Source organism: Pygoscelis adeliae, unplaced genomic scaffold (genome assembly GCF_000699105.1).
Source record: "Pygoscelis adeliae isolate BGI_AS28 unplaced genomic scaffold, ASM69910v1 Scaffold42, whole genome shotgun sequence".
NCBI classification, from domain to species: domain Eukaryota; kingdom Metazoa; phylum Chordata; class Aves; order Sphenisciformes; family Spheniscidae; genus Pygoscelis; species Pygoscelis adeliae.
The window spans coordinates 4,278,496-4,298,065 of NW_008824283.1; the positions used below are offsets into that span (position 1 = coordinate 4,278,496).

A 19,570-nucleotide genomic window follows, 5' to 3' on the forward strand; every position below is an offset into this window, starting at 1 on the left:
CGCGCCGGGCTCCCTCCTCCGCCATGGCCTTCTCCAGGGCTCCGCTCCGGCGCTTCAACGAGAGCTCCGGTACGTGCGCGGCGGCCTCCTGTCCTCGGGGGTGGGGGGCGAGGGAAGGAGGGAGCCCGAGCGAAGGAGGGAGCCCGAGCCCTTCGTGGTAGCGCCTGAGGGAAGGGAGACGGGCCTGCCGTTACCTCGGTGTGTCCCAGCCCTCCTGCCTGCGCTCCCCTTGCGAGGGGAGTTGCCCCGAACGGCGTGCTCGGGGACCTCTTGCCTGAGCGCCTGTAGGAGTCTGTTTTGAGGAACAAAAATCCCGACCGCCGTTCGAGTCCTGCTCGTAGGTAAACGGCCACTAAACGTAGTAGTGAGCATATATGTACGTACGTAGCAAATAAAACAGAGGCAAGCCAGGATTCGCTAGCCTTCTGATGTCTTGATGCAAAACTACAAGAGAAGCATATACAGAACTAGTCACAACTGAAGCTACTGAGGGCCTTTTCTAATGTAAAAGTTTCTCACAACGAGTTTTTGCCTGTAGCTGAATGCCTTCCCGCTACTGTCACCCTTTCTCATAGTAAATGAAGTTGCTTTCGTTTGGAGAAAGCTGAAGTAAGTAGATAAGCGTTTATTGGGTTTGAGACCACCCCACCGTAATGATAATTGTATGAGGAATTTGTAGCCATGTTGTTTCTGTCTGCTGTTTCCCTTAAAATTGTTTCATTTTTTAAAAAAGCTTTTTAATTTTTTTTAAAAGTTGAAGTAACTTAGTTCTTTGAAGGAAAAGTTTGGCATTCAGTAATGTCCAATTAGTCTTTTCTAAACTGGAATAAGATGTTTAAAAAAAACTCCTAACAGTTAAGTTTGCTTTTTATCCTTTAACACTTCAGACTGGCTTTTTCCCCAGTTGGCGTTGAGATCCTCTAACCATTTGGGGTTTTTCTTCATGGAAGTTAATGCACTGCTATCACTAATAAGATGCCTTGCAATATCATATGGGTAAATCGCAGTTTCTAATTTTATTAGCGGTGTAATAAATCAACCCTTCCCCCACCATGTGTGCTGTATATTTTTTTCATGTTTATGTGGAGGATGAGGAGAACTGAGACTCCAGTTGGTGTTTTGGGGTTTTTTAAGTGGATTTGACTTAGATCTGTTACCAGCCTCAACTTACTGAAGTTGAAAACCCGATCATGTGCCTTAATAATTCTCTGCTGTTCTGAAAATCTTGTTTCTAGTATGTACCCCGCTGCGAGGATCCTATGATGTTAAATCTTCAGATGTACTGAAAAGTTCTCTGTCCTCTGAAACATGTCAAAGGGTTAGGAGACAGAAGAGTAAGTAGTCCTAAAAGTTGCATAGAACACCATGGTATAATATCTTTGAATGCTACAGTTGTTAGTGGTTACATGCTGTTACTGGGCTGTTCTTGTTTAGAAATTGTTTTCTGTTGCAGGGGCTCACTGCCTACCTTCCAGCTCAAGGGGAGAGCAGCTGTAAAAACATGTCTAACTGAATCTTCTGAAAATAGCTTTATATGTGACTTCTGCTAATTAGGGGGACCTCTGGAGATCAAATAAATGATTTAACTACTTCATTAACCATGTTTTTAGTGATATTTTCATGGGTTTTTCAGATATAAAGCATCCCTCAGTTGAAAACTGACAGCATGGGTCTGGATGGTGGGGGGGAAACTTGTCAGAAGCTGAATACTCAAAACTGACTGTCATCTGGTAGTCTCTCTCTAAACTCTGTGAAGTGCCCAGATGACTAATATTGAACTGTCTGACTGTAATAAGAAAACAGCTGGCATTGGGTAGTGAAGTGGGTAGCCTCATAATCAGGTGGCATTCTGTCTTTTGTATAAAAAGCCAATTAACCTTGTCTAGTTTGGTTAATTTCCCTCACCATGTGCATACATGCTCTTTTCCTTCACCATTCTTTTCTACATCCTTCTGCAGGTGAGACAAATCTGAACAGTGAGAAGAGTGCACCTACCCCTGTAACTGGAAGGAGACTCGCATCTCTCGGATCAACAGTAAGACTCTTCTGTGGTGTCTGAAGCACTGTTAAATTCCAGCTGAAGCTCACTGTGACTAGTTAAATCATGTAGCCCCTTTATGCAATTACTATTAACCTACCTGAGTAAACTATGAAACACATTATTGTGCCTGTATTCCTTAGTAACTAAGAAGGAAAAATGAAATTACAGCTTCTTTGGGAATCACGTGATGATTACTTGGGACTACAGAGTGGCTTGTCTTTGGTGTTACAATGTTGGTGCTTCTTTTTAGGAAGATCATGTTTCTGTTTCTTCTTTCATACAGTGGACAGAGCAGAAACCTAGTGGTAAAAGAAACAAAGAGGGGTGATACTGTATACACAGGTTCTCAGTGCAATGTGCGAGGATATGGATTTGAAGATGCATAGCTTAACAAGTTGAAAAATGATAACTCTGACTTACTCATTTAGTTTACTAGTACTCATGATGTAGGATGAAATTCTGCAAACAAACCTGTGGTTAAGAGTTTAAAGTGTTTTTTATGAAGTTTAGGGGGTGCTAATGTCTCAAACTTCTTAATCTCCTTCCTGTCACAATGGTTATGAGCTGTCCATTCAGAGTAATGCTTATGAGAAAGTACAATGGTAAACCCCATCCTAACCTGATGCTCCTCTGCCCTCTGTGTGGGAGAGATGTTTGTTTTTTATTTTTTGTGTGTGTATCTTTAATAGTACTGTCTATATGAAGGCATCCACTCTTACATTTAACTGTGGTGTTAAACTAGTATGCAGCTAGAGATCTGTTTAAATATTACTAATATGTCTGTTTTCAAAAGCCAGCTAATGGGATTCTGAAGCCTAAAAAAGATCTTATCCTTATGAAAGAGAAAAAGAAACAAAAGACACTGGAGAAGGAGGTATGAATACATTATGTGAGTCCAATCCTGTAATATGTTTCCCACTTACCATAATAAAAAATACAAACTGGTAGAATTAGCCTCTTCTGTATAACACAGCATACAGGTAGCTTGCAAACAGCTCTGTGCAGAGCAGAGATTATAAAATGTTATGGTATGTAGAAAACATTGAGTTTGTTAATGGAATTACATAAATTCCTACCGACTGTGAACAGCTATGCAGCTAGTTTTTTTTTATTAAAAAAAAAGGGGAGAACCAAGTCCTATGTTCTCTATCCCAAAAAGGTTCTCTTTTATTTAACAACTGTTTGCTGAGTTTTTTGCTTAATAATTGACATAATTTTAAAGTTTAAGAGGCAGCTAGCTTTTCCTTATCAGTACACTTCTGCGTAGTAATCTATGCCTCATGTCTCAAATGTCACATTCTGTCTTTCTATTCCACAGCCAAAGAGGAGGTTTGGCCTCTGTTGCAAGCTGAAGCTAAGACTATTCAACTTTAACATGTTGTACTGGCTCAGTAGCATAAAATAAGTCAGATGAAATGCTAGGACTGCAAATCTGTGGTGTGTAATAATAGAGGATTGTGGTGATTCTGGTATCTCCTTTCCTGTGAATGACAGAGTTGGAGATATATATTCTGAATGAAAGTTAATACAGTTTGGATAGTTAGCCTCTCCAAGAAAACAACAGGCATAAACTAATGAGGTTATTTAAGAAGAATAATAGTAGGAAATAAAGAAAATACCTCTTTTGTTTTAGATTCGTGCATTAGTGAGAGAGCGTGGAGAGCAGGATAAAAGACTTCAGGCTCTGGATGAGGATTTTGTTAAGATTGAAGCAAAGCTGAATGCTGCAGTTCAGGAGAAAACATCTCTTTTGGCAAATATTGCATGCCTAAAAAAACAGCTTCTGGAACTAACAAGAACCAATGAACTACTAAAGTCAAAGGTATCCAGACAAATAAGCGTGTATTTGCTTTGACTTTGCTGTTATTAAGCTCCCTGTGCAAAAGGAAACTTTAGTTGCTCATCAGCATCTATTTTCACATTCCCCATGCCCCTTCATTGCCGCAGGGATAGAGCATGTCTGGTTTGGGATCTTGTGCGCTTCTGTCTAAAGCCAGAGTGGGACCTGCTAACATCCGTCTCAAGGACGGGTAGAGATCAGTGTTGTGGGTGGGAGGGGGACACTTTTAAAAAAGATTGTGTGAAGAGTAATTCAAATGAAGGAGTTATGCTTAGTGGTTTTATATTCATCTCTAATAAGCTGTCTGAAGATGGCGTGCAGAAGAAAATGAGCAGCCTATGCATGGAATTAATGAAGCTCAGAAACAAGAGGGATGCTAAGGAAAAGGTATGACCGTTTGCACTGCACAGGATAGTAATTCTGAGCTGTTCAGGAGCAGACAATGAAGGGCTTACAATAGAACTGCTGATCGTGTTTTGTTTTCTGTCCCCAACTCTTCTGTTGTGAGGTAGATTCTTCTATTTTCTGTAGGGTGAAAATAAAGAAAGATCAAACAACAAATGTTCTTGATTTTGCTGTTGATGTGTAGAGTAAATCTGAGTTCAAGTAAGGAAACCTAGAAATATGTCTGTTACAATATCAATCTGTTGGTCAGACTATTAATTTATTTGAAAACCAGTGGTCCTAAGTATAGTTTGAAGCTCTTATACATGTTTGTGTTTTTCGGGGCATGATGGTTGTTGTTTTAACAAATGGCTAATATCTTTACGGAGGGATATTTTGAATCACATTTAACATAGTAGCAAGCGCTATCATTAAACTAGTTATGAATTAATTTCAGTTTACCGCTGTCTCTTAGACAATGGATTTCTTACTAAATCTCATTTTGGTGGTAATATTTGTCTTTTTTTTTTTTTTTAAGACTGCACTTGCAAAGCAGGAAGATATGGAAATGAAGCTGCAGGAAGTGCAAAGGAATCTAGAGCATTCAAAGGGAAAAGTAGCACAGTTAGAAGAAAAACTGTAAGTAGGAAGGAAAGGAATTGACTTAGATGACATTATATCATCTAGCTGTGCTTACATGCTTGTACCTTATAGTAAGCACATGGTTTAGGGGAAATACAGGCTGTCTCCCTACTAAGGAGGAACAGAAATAATTAGTATTTGTGACCTGGAATAAATTTGATGGAATGAAGTTTTATGAACTGCTGTATTCTTATAAAATGAACATTAAAAAATATTGTTCCTCTAGTGTATCTAACCTTTTTCCAAAAGACAAACCATGTCATCTCAACCCTTTGTCTTCCAGTGTAGTATGGGTGGAGTTCTCTTGGCTATGGGATGGGGAGGGCAGACATGTATCTTGAGAAGATAATTGTCATTCACCTTAGAGCAAGACATTCGTGTAGATTGGATACTTCAGTGTCTGGCCCTTTAGACTAGTAAGTTAGAAATAAGCAAGAATGAAAAAGCATTGGACCAGGAGTTGAGATCCTAATTCAGTAGCCAGGCAGTTCACACAGATTTATTTGATGAACACGCGTGTGTTCTCCAGCGAAGTGTATTGAAGAGCAGTTGTGGTGCCTTCGTGGTTGCTTCGTAGTAGCCACATTCTCTGAAGAAAGACACCTGCTAAGTGTTTTGGCTGAAGCAGCTGTATGTAGGAAGAGAGAGTTCCAAATCAACACTTTCTGTTCTGCCCAAATACTGTCACTTGCCACACAGGAACAGCGCGCTCATATATAGGCTATTTCTGAGGATGGCAACCTATGAAAGATGAACTTGTATACTTTATCTCAATTTTGCATGATTGGCACTGCAGCATCCTTATGCTTTCTGCATTTACTTAACATTCAAGCGCTCAAATATGAGCAGAATTTTTATACTTATCTTAGAGTTAAAATACACAAAGCTAATAATGCAGGTAGTGCAAGTCACAAAGGGAGGAAATGATAATTTGTCTAGCTAATGCAGCTGTTCTAACGTACTTGCTTGTGGCAGAATACGACTCAGCATCTTTACTACAAATGAGAAGACTGTACGGAACAAGTATCAAAAGAGGGTAGAATCACCTCTTAGGGCCAATACCAGTTTGTCAGCCAAACTGAATTATGGAAAGTATATATTACTGCTAAGTCGTGATTCAATGGTTTATTTCTACTTGCTTATCTGTAAACAAATAGCTTACAAGTAGCTCTGAGTTTGTTTAAATACATCCATCATGAAAATTTCCTGGTTTTAGGTCTGCTACTGAGAGAGAGAAAGTTGAAGATAAGTCTGACACTGAAAAACTCCTGGAATATATCACAGAGCTCAGGTAACAACAAATTGTTCTTGAGTTGGACTGGGTAAGTTGAAAGGCACTAACACTAAGCCTCGTTTACAACTGGTGAAGTAGAATCTTGGCAACAATTCTGTTTAACAGCATTAAAATAGAGGAGGAAAAGAAATCAGATATTTTTCTACACAATGGAAAGGAGTCAAGATATTATTTTAATTATCTTTCTAAATGTCTCTGTGCTGTTCTGGGCTAAGCAATATTATGGAAGAGTTTGGTATCAGGGTCCTGAAATCATGTTTTTAGCCTTATTTATACATAAATCAAACTAAATCCTTTTCCTCTAAGGTACTGGCAGTAATGTCTTTTAGCCCTCTCTTGTAAAACAATGTCCAGTAGGGCGAAAAAAACCCTCAATCTTGGCTTCCGGTGAACTTTACTCCTATTTCCATTTAAGAGTTGTGATGAATTATGTATGTGTGAACATCAGTCTGATTCTAAAAATTACTAATCCAGTGCTTTGTAACCGACTGAAACTCTAACTAGTCTTCACAGTAATGTGTCCCTAGCTCAGAACATGGTGAAAATAGAGAAGTATTTACATTTAACTAGTTCACTCTTTGTTCACTGTCAATTTACTCATTAAGAGATTCCTCATTAACTGGCTATATATCTTAAGATTCTGTTTATTCTTTTAAAATATGGTTTATTAATGTGTATGCTTTTCTGTCAAAACTCAGCTTTGTGGAAAAAAACTGGCTGTAGCAGTCATCTGTAAATCAATTATAGCGACTAATTCTCTTTTAATCAAACCTTCATATTTTATTTGTGTGATTGTATAAGTTTCTTTTAAAACAAAACATCAGTGTTGAAATAAATCGCTTTTAATTTTAATTAATCTGTCTTAATGTGCAAAAACTTGTCTGGTAAAGTAGGTGAAGGCAGTTTTCCTGTTGGAAACCAACAGCCCTAAGCATTTTTCCTTTGTGCTGAAGCGTAAGCTTACAAACAGAATTTAGTGGTAACAAATACCCGAATTTTCTCCTGCAGTAGTGTTGCAGAAACAGTTGAGAAATACAAAGTAGATGTTGCCCAGATGGAGGAGACACTGATAAAGAAAGATCAAGATATTGGGATCCTGAGGGATGCCCTCAGAACAAAAGAGGAAGAATCATTTAAACTGATAAAAGAACTTAATGAAAGGTGCCAGTTGCTTCAACGAGAGAAAGGTAATTGTTAGTGCTTGTATGCTGTTCACATATGTGGGATCACTGACAGGTCTTAAAGCATCTCAAATAGGTTTGTTCTAAAATGTCAGTTTAGACTGGTTTGTTCCAAGTTAAAAGTCATGTCTCTGAGCTCCAGCTGAAAACAGCTAGGCATATTTCTACCAATATGGAAGCTACCTTGAATCTGACATCTGTTAAGTCTAAATTTGTATTTCCATGGAGGGTTACTAAGGTAGATAGTATAGAAATGAAGATTGTTTACATAGTGGGAATGGCTTTAGTCTGAAAGCTGAACACAAATGACTTGTTCCTTATTCTTCGTTGAGAAGCTCTACCATATTGTCTCAATCCACTGTTAGCAGCTTCTGCACAAGTTCATTGAGGTATTGGGAATGTGTCTAGGAATCCTTCTTCACATCTTTACCCCCTCTCCCCCAAAACCAGCAACTCTGCAGCCTGAGACTGGTACTCAGTTCTCTGTGTACCAGTTGGCTTGTGTGTGCTAGTATTATGTGGAAGAAGCTTTGGGGAAGTCATTTAGTTGTTTTTCCCCAGCCATACTGCTGTTTTGATGAAGGCTAATTGCTTGATCCAAAGATTTCTGCTGTTAAAATTATTTTTACAGTGTTGCACTTTCAGTCAATTTTGAGGAGTTTCCAGATGGGTTAAAGATGCGGTTTGGGATTTTTTGGTGGTGGTCCCTGCGCCCCCCTCCCCCCACCCCTTGCCTAACTCGCGTTAAAGCTAGAATGGAAGTACTAGATGTTGTAGTTCTTTGAAGATAGAGAAGGGAATTTGTGTTATATTGACAATTCCTCTATGCAGAGAAAGAGTTGTCTGAGAGCAGAGGAAAATTCCTGAGTATGAACGCTGAAATAGAAGACCTGAAAAAAAAAATTGGCTTAGAAGAACAAGAACACCAAAAACTGCTTCAGAAACATGAGGAGATGGTCTCTCAGCTGCAGCAAGAGAAGGTAAATACTGACTATAAATTAGTCTAAAAATAGACTCTAATCCCAATGACTGGCGCTAAAGGTTCTGATTTTGGTCACATGTGAGATTGCTGTATTATTAACGGTCTAATCTGTGGAATGTACAAGTGGGTGCTGGCAAGCAGAAACTGTGTGGTCCAATATCTCTAAGAATCATGGCTGGTATGATGGGTGTTTTGGTTCTTCCTGTAGATTTGATGTTATTCTTGTCCTTTAAAGTTTGAACAATGCAAGTTAGTCTTTAATATCTCGAAAAGTACTGGTAGTTTTAAAATCTGTGATACTCTGGCATGCAGGAGTCATCTGCGTCAATGCACCAGAAGTTGCTGGAGTTCCAAGATGAGGTAACAAGTGAGAGATATATTCTTGAAGAAGAGCTGAATGATACAATGAATGAGCTGAATAAATTACATGCTAAGGAGAAGAAAGCTGAAAAGTTGGTGAAGCGGTTGGAACAAGAAATCAAATCTCAAGCTCTTGAACTTGCACAGATGGAAGTAAAGTTGAAAGGGTTTGTGAAGTAAACTTTCTGATTCTAAAGCTTTGAAAGGGAAAATATTAAATCAGTAGCATAAACAAAGCTTCTGAGCCTAATTTGGGTTTTAGAGACCTGAACAGATATAAATTTATTTCTTGCTGGTTGTTGATTAGTGATTCGACCTAAGCCAGCTGAGTGACTTGAATCAGTTTTATATTGTCTTAAAACTGTTTAATTAGTGTGCTGAGACTTGCTTGAAATGCCAGTACTGTACTAACGTGACATTGTTGTGAGGGGTAAGCCACATTCACATTGTATTGGATGTTTCTGCCCTGGAGAGGGCAATGACTAGGAAAGATTTTCAAGCAAGTTGTTTCTTCCTTTCACGTATTGAAAGTTTACTATTAGGTGTTCAATCTATTCTATAGCTATCTTGGAAAATAAGGGGAGGGGGAAATGCTTAGTGAAATCTGTTGTGAAGATTGTGCTTTAATAAGTGAAGTTGTGGCAGAGAAGTTACTGGTTCGTCATAATTTATTGCTGCTACTGCAAGCCTTCTGTAACTGATAACAGCATTCGGTAATGTGTTCAGACATACTCATCTTCAGTGTGGAATGCTGAATTTTTATTTCAGGAAGAATGCTGAGTTGGAGCAAATCAATGGAATGCACAGCAATGCTGTTTTGCAAATCCAGGAAGAGCATAGCAATACATTGTGTAAACTTGGAAAGACTGTTGCTGACTTTGAGAGGTATTTAAGTTTCGTTAAGATCTAGGATGGGGATTATCTCTAAGATTACAATAAAACATGCTGTTTATTCATGTGCCTTGGTACTTAACACTGTATATGAGCATTGGTACAGTATTAGAGCAGAGGATTTTGTGATGGAGTATTTGATTGCATTAAGAAATTAACTTATTCCTTTTGAGTACTAGTCAAATGTAATGACATACTCAGTATATGGTTCAGGAAACGGGATATTTCTTCTTCCAAAGCGTAACCAGTTAGAATGCTCAAGTGCTCTTGAATCTCAATGAGCGTGGTAACTAGCGATGGTGTTCTCTTTGCACTAAAATCTCTTGCAAAGAGACTTCTTGTTTAGGCTCAAAACTTGCACTGAATCGACATTATTTTCCTACAGTTCTTTCCTCTCAAAATATTCAGGTTGTAGAAGTATTTAAAAAGTGTTATTGTTATTGCTGAGTATGCAAGGCACCCATGAAGGATCCAGTGGGATATTTGCCAATGCAAGCTGCAGATAGTAGGTCTTTCGGTGTTTAAAATAAGCTTCAGGTATAGTAGGTCTTTTGTGTTTTAAAGTATCTACCAAAATGTGAAAATACCTGTATCGCAGAATTTGTCGTAGTGTATTGCTTATGGCTTTATGGAAATGTTTGGGTTTGGTTTTTTAACTTTGGATTTATCAGTGCCAGCATACTGCCATATCTCCAGATTATAAAATCTCTTACTGTATTTTGTCTAAAGTAACAAGATTTTTCTGATTTGCATTGGAATGCCAGCTACAAGAAGACAGTAGCTGAAGAAATATGCAGTCTTAAACTGGAGAACACCTCTCTGCAAGAAGAAGTTGCCAACCTAAAAAAAATAGGCCAAGATAATCTACAGCTGCTTCAGGAAGCAGAATACACTAAAAACAAAGCAAAAGAAGAATGTGCAAGGTACTAGACAGACAAACTTTTCCTTAAGCTAAAGAATGCCAGCTAAGGCTTGCCTTCTTAACTAGAACTTAACATGGTGGTCTATGAAATAAAATCAGTACTTGGTGTAAGCTTAAGTTTCTTCCTTTTCCCAGTGCAGAAGGCTGAAAATATCGACAGACAAAATTCATTAAGTTTATATGCGTTAGAAAACTGGTCTGTTCAATCAATTGCTTTGACATTTTCCTTTATGTGGAACATATAGGAAAAGGAAAATAGTTAACTGAAATACATTGGAATGTTGTCTTTATTGGAAATAATCAGTTACAGTGACTGCTCCACAAATAAGATCCACAGGGGCAGACAAACAAACACTAATGCAGAGCTCACCCTTTGCCACTCTGAATAATGTGCCACCTCAAATTCGGCTCACAAGCAGATGCCAATTAACCATCCATGAATTACCACACTGCCATGAGGTAAACAAATGTCCTCTCTGCCTAATACGAAGCACCACAGTGCAGCTAAGAAGTAGTAACACCCAAGAAGTTGTCTTAGGCCACTAGCTGAGGATGTTTCTCTGACTGTCTAACAGCAGCTTAGTGGTGTGTGTTCTCCTTCCAGCTCACGGTGCAGAGCATGAAAAAGTCCCTTCTGTGGGCAAGTAACTGACTATTTGAGGAAGTGGGGGAGTTTCGCCTTAAAAGGTCCCAGTGTACAATCACCTGTATTAGGCAACTGTGGTAACTGCCTGTACATGAGTCGCATTATGGATCATATTGTGTATCTGCTGGAAGATTTCCTTCCCCACTTCTTTTAACGTAGTTCCTAGCTAGCTTCTGAAGTTGAAGCTGGATTTAAATCAACAACTATGCTCTAATCTTTTTAACTGTTGCATGTGGATAAATGACTTACTCGACTGCATTAAAATGCTTTTTTGGCCAAACTGAATTGGGTATTTCTGATCTTCCCAAAATGCCTCTGTGAAGTTTTGTAATGTTTCTGCTGTCTTGTTCACCCAGAGCCAGTATATTAAGATTGTCCAAAGGAGAATCACAGCTTACCCCAACTTATTTTAAAACACCTGTGCTGCTTAAGATGTTGCCCTTTCTTTCCTCCCCACCTGCTTAATATTGCCTCCAGTTTCCATTAGAGCTGGTAAAAGAAAAACAACTGAAGAGTTATTTCCTGTTTGATTTGCTGGTTGAGTGTGGCAGGGAAGGGATTCGTAGTCTCCACCTAGGTGATATAACAAACAGCTGAGGCTGGAGAGGGAAGGCAATGCTTTAGGTGTAGAATTTTTGAACCCTTGAGTACATTCACACTGAACAGCCTTGACTAGTTTCTGCTTGAGCAAACCTCTGCATGTAAAGTCTAACTACTAAAGTGTCTTCCACTAAAAGCTGCTGGCATTAAACAGTCGTAAGTAAGAAACATGATCTTTCCTTCAAAAGCACTGCTTGCTTCCTCATAGGAGAAGTTAAGAGTATTGCACATCTTGAACTTGACTGCTTTCTGTATTGTTGTTCTTCTCTTGTAGCACTGTTTGTGCAAACCTTTATTTCAGTTCTTCTACTAACAGCTTTTCAATCATGGTTACTTGTGTTTTCAGATTTAGAGTAGCGTTAAAAAAAAAGTTTTAAGGGTTCATTAAGGATGGATGATATTTTCCTCAGGATGCTTTTGGAAGTCCAGACAAAGCTTGCGCTAAAAGAAGCAGAAACAGAGAGAACAAAAGAGTCTTGCCTTGCACAAATGACTAAACTTCAGGAAAAACTGGAAGAGCAAACTGAAGATCTGAAAAGAAAACTTGAAGTGGAAAGATCAAGGTGACTTTTCTCAAACTAAACCTGCATATTATAGCACACTGAAGTCTCAGTGTGAATAAGTGCTGAGAGCTATCAATGAATGTAATGAAACTCTACTTCCTGCTTTTTAGGAAAACCATAAATGAAGATGTGACCTCTAGTTTAAAAGAGGAGATAAAGACCTGGCGTAATCTATATGAAGATTTACATAACAAAACTAAGCCTTTTCAGGTGTGTTATGAAGTAGATGTTTATTAGTGTCTGTTGACTTAAGATTTGTGCAGTTGATGCAAGTTCTACTCTTGAGAAGTAAACATGCTATTACCCATTCTGAGGCATTTATCCTGCAATGTTTCCTAAGTTACTGTCCCTTGAGCCAGCTGTTCCCCTTCCCAAACCAATCTTTCTTTGTAGATTTCAGTTCAGTAAAAAGCTATGTTTAAAAATTTCTCAAAGATTCAATATTTATTTCAGCAACAATTAGATGCATTTGAAGCAGAGAAGAATGCGCTCTTAAATGAGCACGGTGCAGCCCAAGAAGAACTGAATAAACTAAGTGATGCCTATGCTAAACTACTTGGCCACCAGAACCAGAAGCAAAAAATCAAGCATGTTATGAAGTTGAAGGAAGAGAATACCCACCTGAAGCAGGTTTGTGAAATGAAAAGTTAAATCTAAGTTATTTGCTTGATTCCTTTGGTTGTTGCTCTAAATATTTATAGACTAATCCTGCAAACTACTTGGTTTCTATGGTTCTTAAATTCCCTGGAAGAGCTAGATTAGAACAAACCACCGGCCTCCAGAAACACCAAGAGAATCTGTTTTAGTTTCGACTGAATATGATATACAGAGGGACCACCAGTGCAAATTACCCTGACTCTTGGCTTGGTTGGTTTTGCTTACCTCTTTTGGAGGTTCTAGACTTAGTAAACTATCTGCTGGAAGCAGCACCTGAAAGTTTCAGGCTACCATACTGCGTAGTGGTGGTATACAGCAGTTGTACAGTGGTGCTGGTTTCTCTACACCTGTATGTTTGGTTTTGGTTTGTTTTTCAACGCCACCAATAACTGTGTATGTATGTTTGTGTTCAGCATTAGTCAAAAGGGCTCCTTCAGTAATGATGAAGCAGACTTTCCTCCTGTTCTTAATCTAACTTCCAAGTATTATGTTTTCTTTAGGATGTCTCAAAACTGCGCGCATTGCTAGCAAAAGAAAAGCAAACCAACAGAGATCTTCAGGAGCAGCTATATGCAATTCAGGGCATTAGGCGTTTTGATCCTTCCAAAGCTTTCCAGCATGATAGCAAGGAAAATATTCCTCCGAAAACTCCTTTTAAAGAAGGTAAGCTTAGATATTGACATAATGGTGTCCTTGTATCTCTTAAACTTAAGCAAAGAAGGTATGACAGTCTTGCATAGTCTGCTGCATTTGGGGAAGGAAGGCACTTCTTGTGTGTTTCACAGCAGATGTTGGAGGGCTGCATCGATGGGGCACTGCCAGTGTCCGGTTTGCTATTGTGCTTTTTAGGCCAGTTTCTTATAACCTGATGTGAGCAGGTGGTATGACAGGTCAGACAACAGAGTGTGTTTGATAGGGGGGAAGAGGAGGGAGTGGGTTACAGAGAATCCGCTGGTTTGCACGATCTTGCAAGATGTGAACTTTGCTTTGCTACTGTGTATCGCCTCCGATTTCCCTTCTGTCATGCAGCTTGCGCATTACAGCTAATCGGGTGATGGGAAGCGTCTCCTGCATGGGTGGCAGGGGTTAAAGTGGCTCAGCCAGGGGTTTGAGCTGTGGTTCTTCAGCTGCTACCTGGCAGGACGTTATACTGCTGTAGGTGTAAAGGTAAGATGCAGAAGGCCTACAGATAAATGTGTAGTGGAGGGAAAGATGGCAAGAGCATAGGGATGCATGAAGGGAGGCAGCGTGGGAGGGTATAGATCTTAACCAGACCTTCAGTTTACAGTATATGCCAGGGTCTGAAATTCTGGCCTCCCTGTTACGTGGAGCGTAGTGCCTTCCTCCCCCCAGCAGGCAATTAATGACTCAATGTGGTGGGAGCAATGGTGAAAAACGCAAACTTAGTAACCCTTTTCCATTGCAGGTAATAAAAACAAAATTTAATCTCTTCTTGGTATTAAGAACAATATCATGAATCACCAATAAATTTATGTACTACAGAAGACTTTGACAGACTGCTTGTTCAAGGTGAACTTTGATGCCGTATATAATACAAATTAGTAGGAGTACTAGAGAAATGGTCTAAAATGATATGTTTTTAGAAAACTATGCTTGGTTATACTCTTACTGTGAAGCTGTAGGTGGCTGTTCCAGACTCCTGGTAACATCGTTGCACTCTTCAACTGCGAAAAGTGTTCACTGTTTCACTTTTTTTGTATGCTGAAGCTGCTTAGTTTGTTTTTGACAGAGAAGCTTAAGTTCAGAAAAGGTGAATAAGGATGGCAAATGAAATCTGATTTCATAAAAGATGGTTTTTTATCTATCTCATGTATACAATTTTATGTTAAATTAATTTTGCTGTTTATGGTTGCTTCAATACCAATGGCAGAAATGCTGCCAAGAGACCCTTCTTCCTCTGTGGCCTACATAATATAGAACCAATGTAGAAAATCGGACTGTACAGTTAGTTTTTATATTCTTAGTGGGATCTATATTCAGGACATGCTAATTTAAATCCTGGGGCTAGATATTGCAGCTGCTGATCTCCAGAAGAGGGTTTTCAAGTCAAACTCAAATTGACTGCATTTATCTAAATGCTGGCATACTGTGGCTAAGATTAGTGTCTTAAGAGGAATGTCGATTTTATGAATGCTGTGCTCACTGGACTCTTAAACTGTCATAACATCTTTGTAGGCAGCTGTTGTAATTGATCAGTGCTGTGTGAAGGGGACTGACAACAGAACTTGTCTTAACCATGTGGGAGGATACCCACTGTACATGCATTCATTGTAGAGACTTAGATTTTGGCAAGGTGGAAGGAATCTCTTTAACTGCATCTCAAATTAAGAACGTTTTAGCACAATAAAAATTTTAAATTAAAGTATTTGTCTATTTCCTTCACAAACCAGGGATAAAAACCAAAATCATAGTGTAGTTGACCTGATGTTCTTTGTTCTTGTCTTAAATCTTCACAACAAAGCCCAATGTCAGTCTTGCCTCAAAGACTAAGCGTTCTCTAGTCTTACAGAAATTATTTACAATACATACAACCTGCAATTCCCTTATCCTCTTGTTTCCTGTGAATTTCTCTTAATGCAAAAGTAAATACTGGAACTTAAGTGAAATGCGGAACTCTGTTCTTGTTATTGTATCTACTAATATCCTGCGTATGGGTGCTGCAGAGACAGTACACAAAGCTTGGTGTGTTGAATGTATTGCCGCTTACACTGACATTATAATCTTACAGTGAATTGATAATACCTAGGAAATGAGATACCAAAAATGCATGTTAAGTCCAAGGAAAGAAACTGCTAGGTCTTGTCTGTTAATGTCATCTTTGTGTATTTGCTGGATTACTTGAACTTCTGAAGACTGAGGATGAGGATGAACTCCAGGTGTTTGAACTGAGAAATACTTAGTGTTCAATTTAGCGGTTTGCCTGAAGTGTTGAGAGGCATATTTTAATAAGGAAGCTGCTAAAAGAATTTAATACTGGAGTTATCTCTCCTTGTGGAGAAAAATAAAAGTTTTCTTGTCTGAAAGATGTAAATGGGGTAAAAGAAAACTGTAGAGGAAATCTGCATTAGTGGGACTCATTTGATGAGAACATGGTCGTACTAGAAATCCTGATGTTGCACAGCCTGTATAGCCACTAGTCACGGGATGTGAAATGAGCAGGTGGTTAAACCGAGCCCAGTCCGGTGGGCAGCAGGGGAGAGAGCAATGGGGTGGCGGTGGGGGAAATCTGTAAACAACTGAAAATGGAAGTTACACTCTACAGCTATTACGCTGGAGTTTTTCTCATAGGATGGCCTTCATCTTTCATGCAGGGCGGCTGAAAGGTGCACACTTGCTGTGCCGTGCTACTCATGGGGATTTTTAAGGCAAAATCACTATAAATCAGAATGTCGATGTCTGAAAAGCCTTCATGCAAAAACTGAAAGGCATTCTTAGTTTGTGTTTTTAAAAATGTACACGAGCCTTTTATTTCAGGAGAGATTAGGGCAAGTGAATGCTAACAGAAGGTTCCGCGAACTCAAACATGGAAATGGGGACACTGAGCTAAGGTACATTTTTAACTGAACTTCACTTTTGGTGTTTGACACGTCCTGCATCAAAGTAGCCAGAGTTTGTCAAAGGGTGAAAGTACACCAAGTGAAGCAAAATACTGCAGATAGCACAGATTTTGCTTTTATGATGGCTACTTATTTTTTCATACAGCCTTAATTCTTAAAACTTTCTAGCTTAATTGGCAGTTTTACCTAAGTGTAATTTTGAATCCTTTTTCAACTATCAAGAGCATGCTTGTATTGACAAAAAGAATAGGGAAACTCTTGCAAATAACTACACTAGCCTTACAGCAATGTCAATTTTTTTTTGTTTGTTTTAGTTTTAAAATATAGATAAATAATGTAGCGCAGGCTGGGAAGAGAAGAGTGGGAATAAAGGGGAAATTCTGAGTGCTTTGTGTCAACATCAATCTAAGTGGTTTTGGCAGTTCCATGCATGTATGAAATACGTATTAAAAACTGAAACCTTGATACTGGTAGCTCAACTGACTTAAGTATTCACTGCAGGAATCAATTACTTTCATGTTGTGGAACATACCTTTTTTTAATTGAAATTATTTCTCTGATCATCCATCTCACTGTATCGTAGCAAGATCTGGGTTGTACTTAGTTTAAATGTAAAACGAAAAGCAGCTAGAATCTTCAACCTGGCTGACCTAATTAGAGCCCTCTTCCTGTTTCCTATAAAAAGAAAACTGCATAAGGCTCAGTGCCAGTGCTTTGAATAAATTTTATACACACAATGGCTGCGCTTGCTTCTGCTGGCTGTTATGAAGTAAAAATTGAAGTTCATACTGAGCTGCTTAAATGGTACCACTGGGAATAAACCAAAAGCTTAACAGGATTCAGAGCCGCACGTGACATAGGGCTTGGATTAGCATTTTGGTTTCAAAGGTCAACTGAGCTATAGCTTCTTTCAGTCCGTGTGCTCTCTGCAGGCACAAGCAGACAAAGGGACAAATGCGCAGTTGAACTGCAATAATTTCCTAGGCTGAAAATGCCTTCCATAGTTTGAGGCGATGCCTGAAATGCTGGTGGAAATGGAGCAGGTAAGGCTCTGGATATTTGCATTAATAGATTGCTGTCACACTTGGATTACAGAATCTGGGGAAAAGGAAACAGGAGCAGAGGGAGACTCAATTAGGCTGTAGTCTCTGTGAATTAGTCTGAAATGGTAATTTAATGAGCGGTGCATTTAGTCACCCAGTGATGCATTAGGCTTAAATGCCTGTGATACGGACTGCAGTAAAATTTTTGTTTATCTATTCCATGAAATCATAGTGTTTCACAAAGTGAATGTATTTATAATAAATTGAAAATATAAGCTAGAATGCTACTGAATTAAATGTAAATATTTAAGAGAAAATAGCCTATCTTCTGTTATGAAGATAACAGATTACCCAGTTTTTGTAACTGTTACACTGGGACAAAAATGTGAAGATATTTTACAGGCCAAGTTATGGTTCTAGCCTGAGACTCCAGTGTTAATGCTTTCCCGATTCTCCTCTTGCTCTAAGCCTGGAGGCAAACCTTCTATTTCCACGTCACTGTTTTTGTTATGATGTACGGTGAGCGCCCTCGGCCTCTGCCGGGGGAAGGGCTGTGACATTAGATGTGCTTGGGGTTGTTACTTGGTGCTGCTGAACACTTCAGTATTTCTTTGTAGATTTTTCTTCTGAACTTCAAGTTGTGAATTACTGATTTATTAATATATATCAGTTATATATAACCTTCTATAATAAGGTTAATGAAAGGGAATTCAATGTCCATAGCTTCTTACAAGGAAAAATAGGGCATCTGCATTCTGAGAAGGCAGAAACTGGCTAAAGTGGTTTATATATGTTAACTTTTTTGTCCTGTAAATATTAGTTGTCATAAGTAAAGGTCACTTACAACATGATTTTCTTCAATTTTTAGTAGATTTTCTGATTTCTCTTTAACTGTATGTTAATTCCTGTAGTATCATCTGCTTTTCTCCCTTAACTACCACTTAAATACTGTAGCTAAACAGTGTAGCTAAAATAAGTCTTGGCTGCTAATTCTTATGCATCTACTTAACTTCTGTCCCATTATCAAACACAAAGGCCTTTGCCTTTGTATACAGATTCGTGTTTCTTTAAAAACTAGCATTTAAAAAATAAACTTTGTCAACTTGTAAGCATGAAACTATGCATATGGTCTGAGTACTACAGGCAGCGATTGCTTTCTCAAAGGCCACCCCCCTTTCTCTGTAGGATTTACCAGTTGTTTTAATATAAAGCTATGGATAAAGGTAACGTGAAAAGGCACATACTTCCTTTTCCTTTCTGCATGGTGGAAAAAAATTTCTTCTGAATATGTGCCAGAGCTATACCAATGGTGTCTCTTAGCAGCCAAGTAAGGTATTTTGGTCTAATCATGAATTTCCACTTTATACAAATGAAAGATCACAGTTTCAATATGCAAATTTGGGAACATTAAAACTCTGGAAGAGATGTGATTGCCAGAAGAACATTGCTTCAAAGAGTAATCAACATCGCCGTGTTGCTGGCAGGTCGGTCAGGGTACCCCCTGCACAGACACGGGGCTACCCTCTACCTATGCAACGCTCCCGAAATGTTGTAAACCTTCGGGGGAAGGGTGACTTGTTCCCCTCTCTCCCCTGAGGAAATGAAAATTAGTAATTGGTTTCTGGACTGTTTTTCTAAAAACTTAAGACTGCCTGAGACTACAATCTCAACTTCTTCCTTCACGGGGAGGGGGCGGGCAGGGGCCGTGTGGCTATGCTAAAGCACATTACACGGGTCCCGCCTTCTGCCTTTAAAAGGCTTTTACGTGTTCTTCATTATTTCCAACTCCTCCAGGTGGTAGTAGAGGGTTATTTTCAAGCCGGTGGCATCAGTTCGCCTGGCAGATGACCGAAACTTTCGACGGCTTCCCGGCCCGAGGCGGGTTTGTCCCGCTGCCCCCGGTGCTGGGCAGAGGCGCGACGGCTGCCCTCCGGTAACTAAATCTG

At 39.1% G+C, this 19,570-nt stretch overlaps 2 protein-coding genes across 2 annotated transcripts in view; both read left to right on the plus strand.

Moving 5' to 3' along the window:
- Positions 1-7: 7 nt before the first annotated feature.
- Positions 8-15,381, plus strand: HMMR (hyaluronan-mediated motility receptor (RHAMM)). The gene is made up of 18 exons (XM_009318513.1): positions 8-69; positions 1,236-1,334; positions 1,959-2,035; positions 2,835-2,915; positions 3,675-3,863; positions 4,182-4,268; positions 4,804-4,904; positions 6,124-6,198; positions 7,210-7,388; positions 8,214-8,362; positions 8,677-8,891; positions 9,493-9,609; positions 10,380-10,538; positions 12,194-12,346; positions 12,457-12,556; positions 12,800-12,976; positions 13,504-13,666; positions 14,430-15,381. Exons 1-18 carry the CDS (start codon positions 24-26, stop codon positions 14,447-14,449), a joined length of 2,187 nt encoding a protein of 728 aa, XP_009316788.1. The 5' UTR covers positions 8-23; the 3' UTR covers positions 14,450-15,381.
- Positions 15,382-17,594: 2,213 nt separating this feature from the next.
- MAT2B (methionine adenosyltransferase II, beta) overlaps positions 17,595-19,570 on the plus strand; it is a 15,293-nt gene continuing 13,317 nt past the window's right edge. The window contains exons 1-2 of the mRNA XM_009318572.1: positions 17,595-17,624; positions 19,382-19,557. Of these exons, the coding sequence (XP_009316847.1) occupies positions 17,595-17,624; positions 19,382-19,557 (206 nt within the window). The remainder of the gene's footprint in view (positions 17,625-19,381; positions 19,558-19,570) is intronic.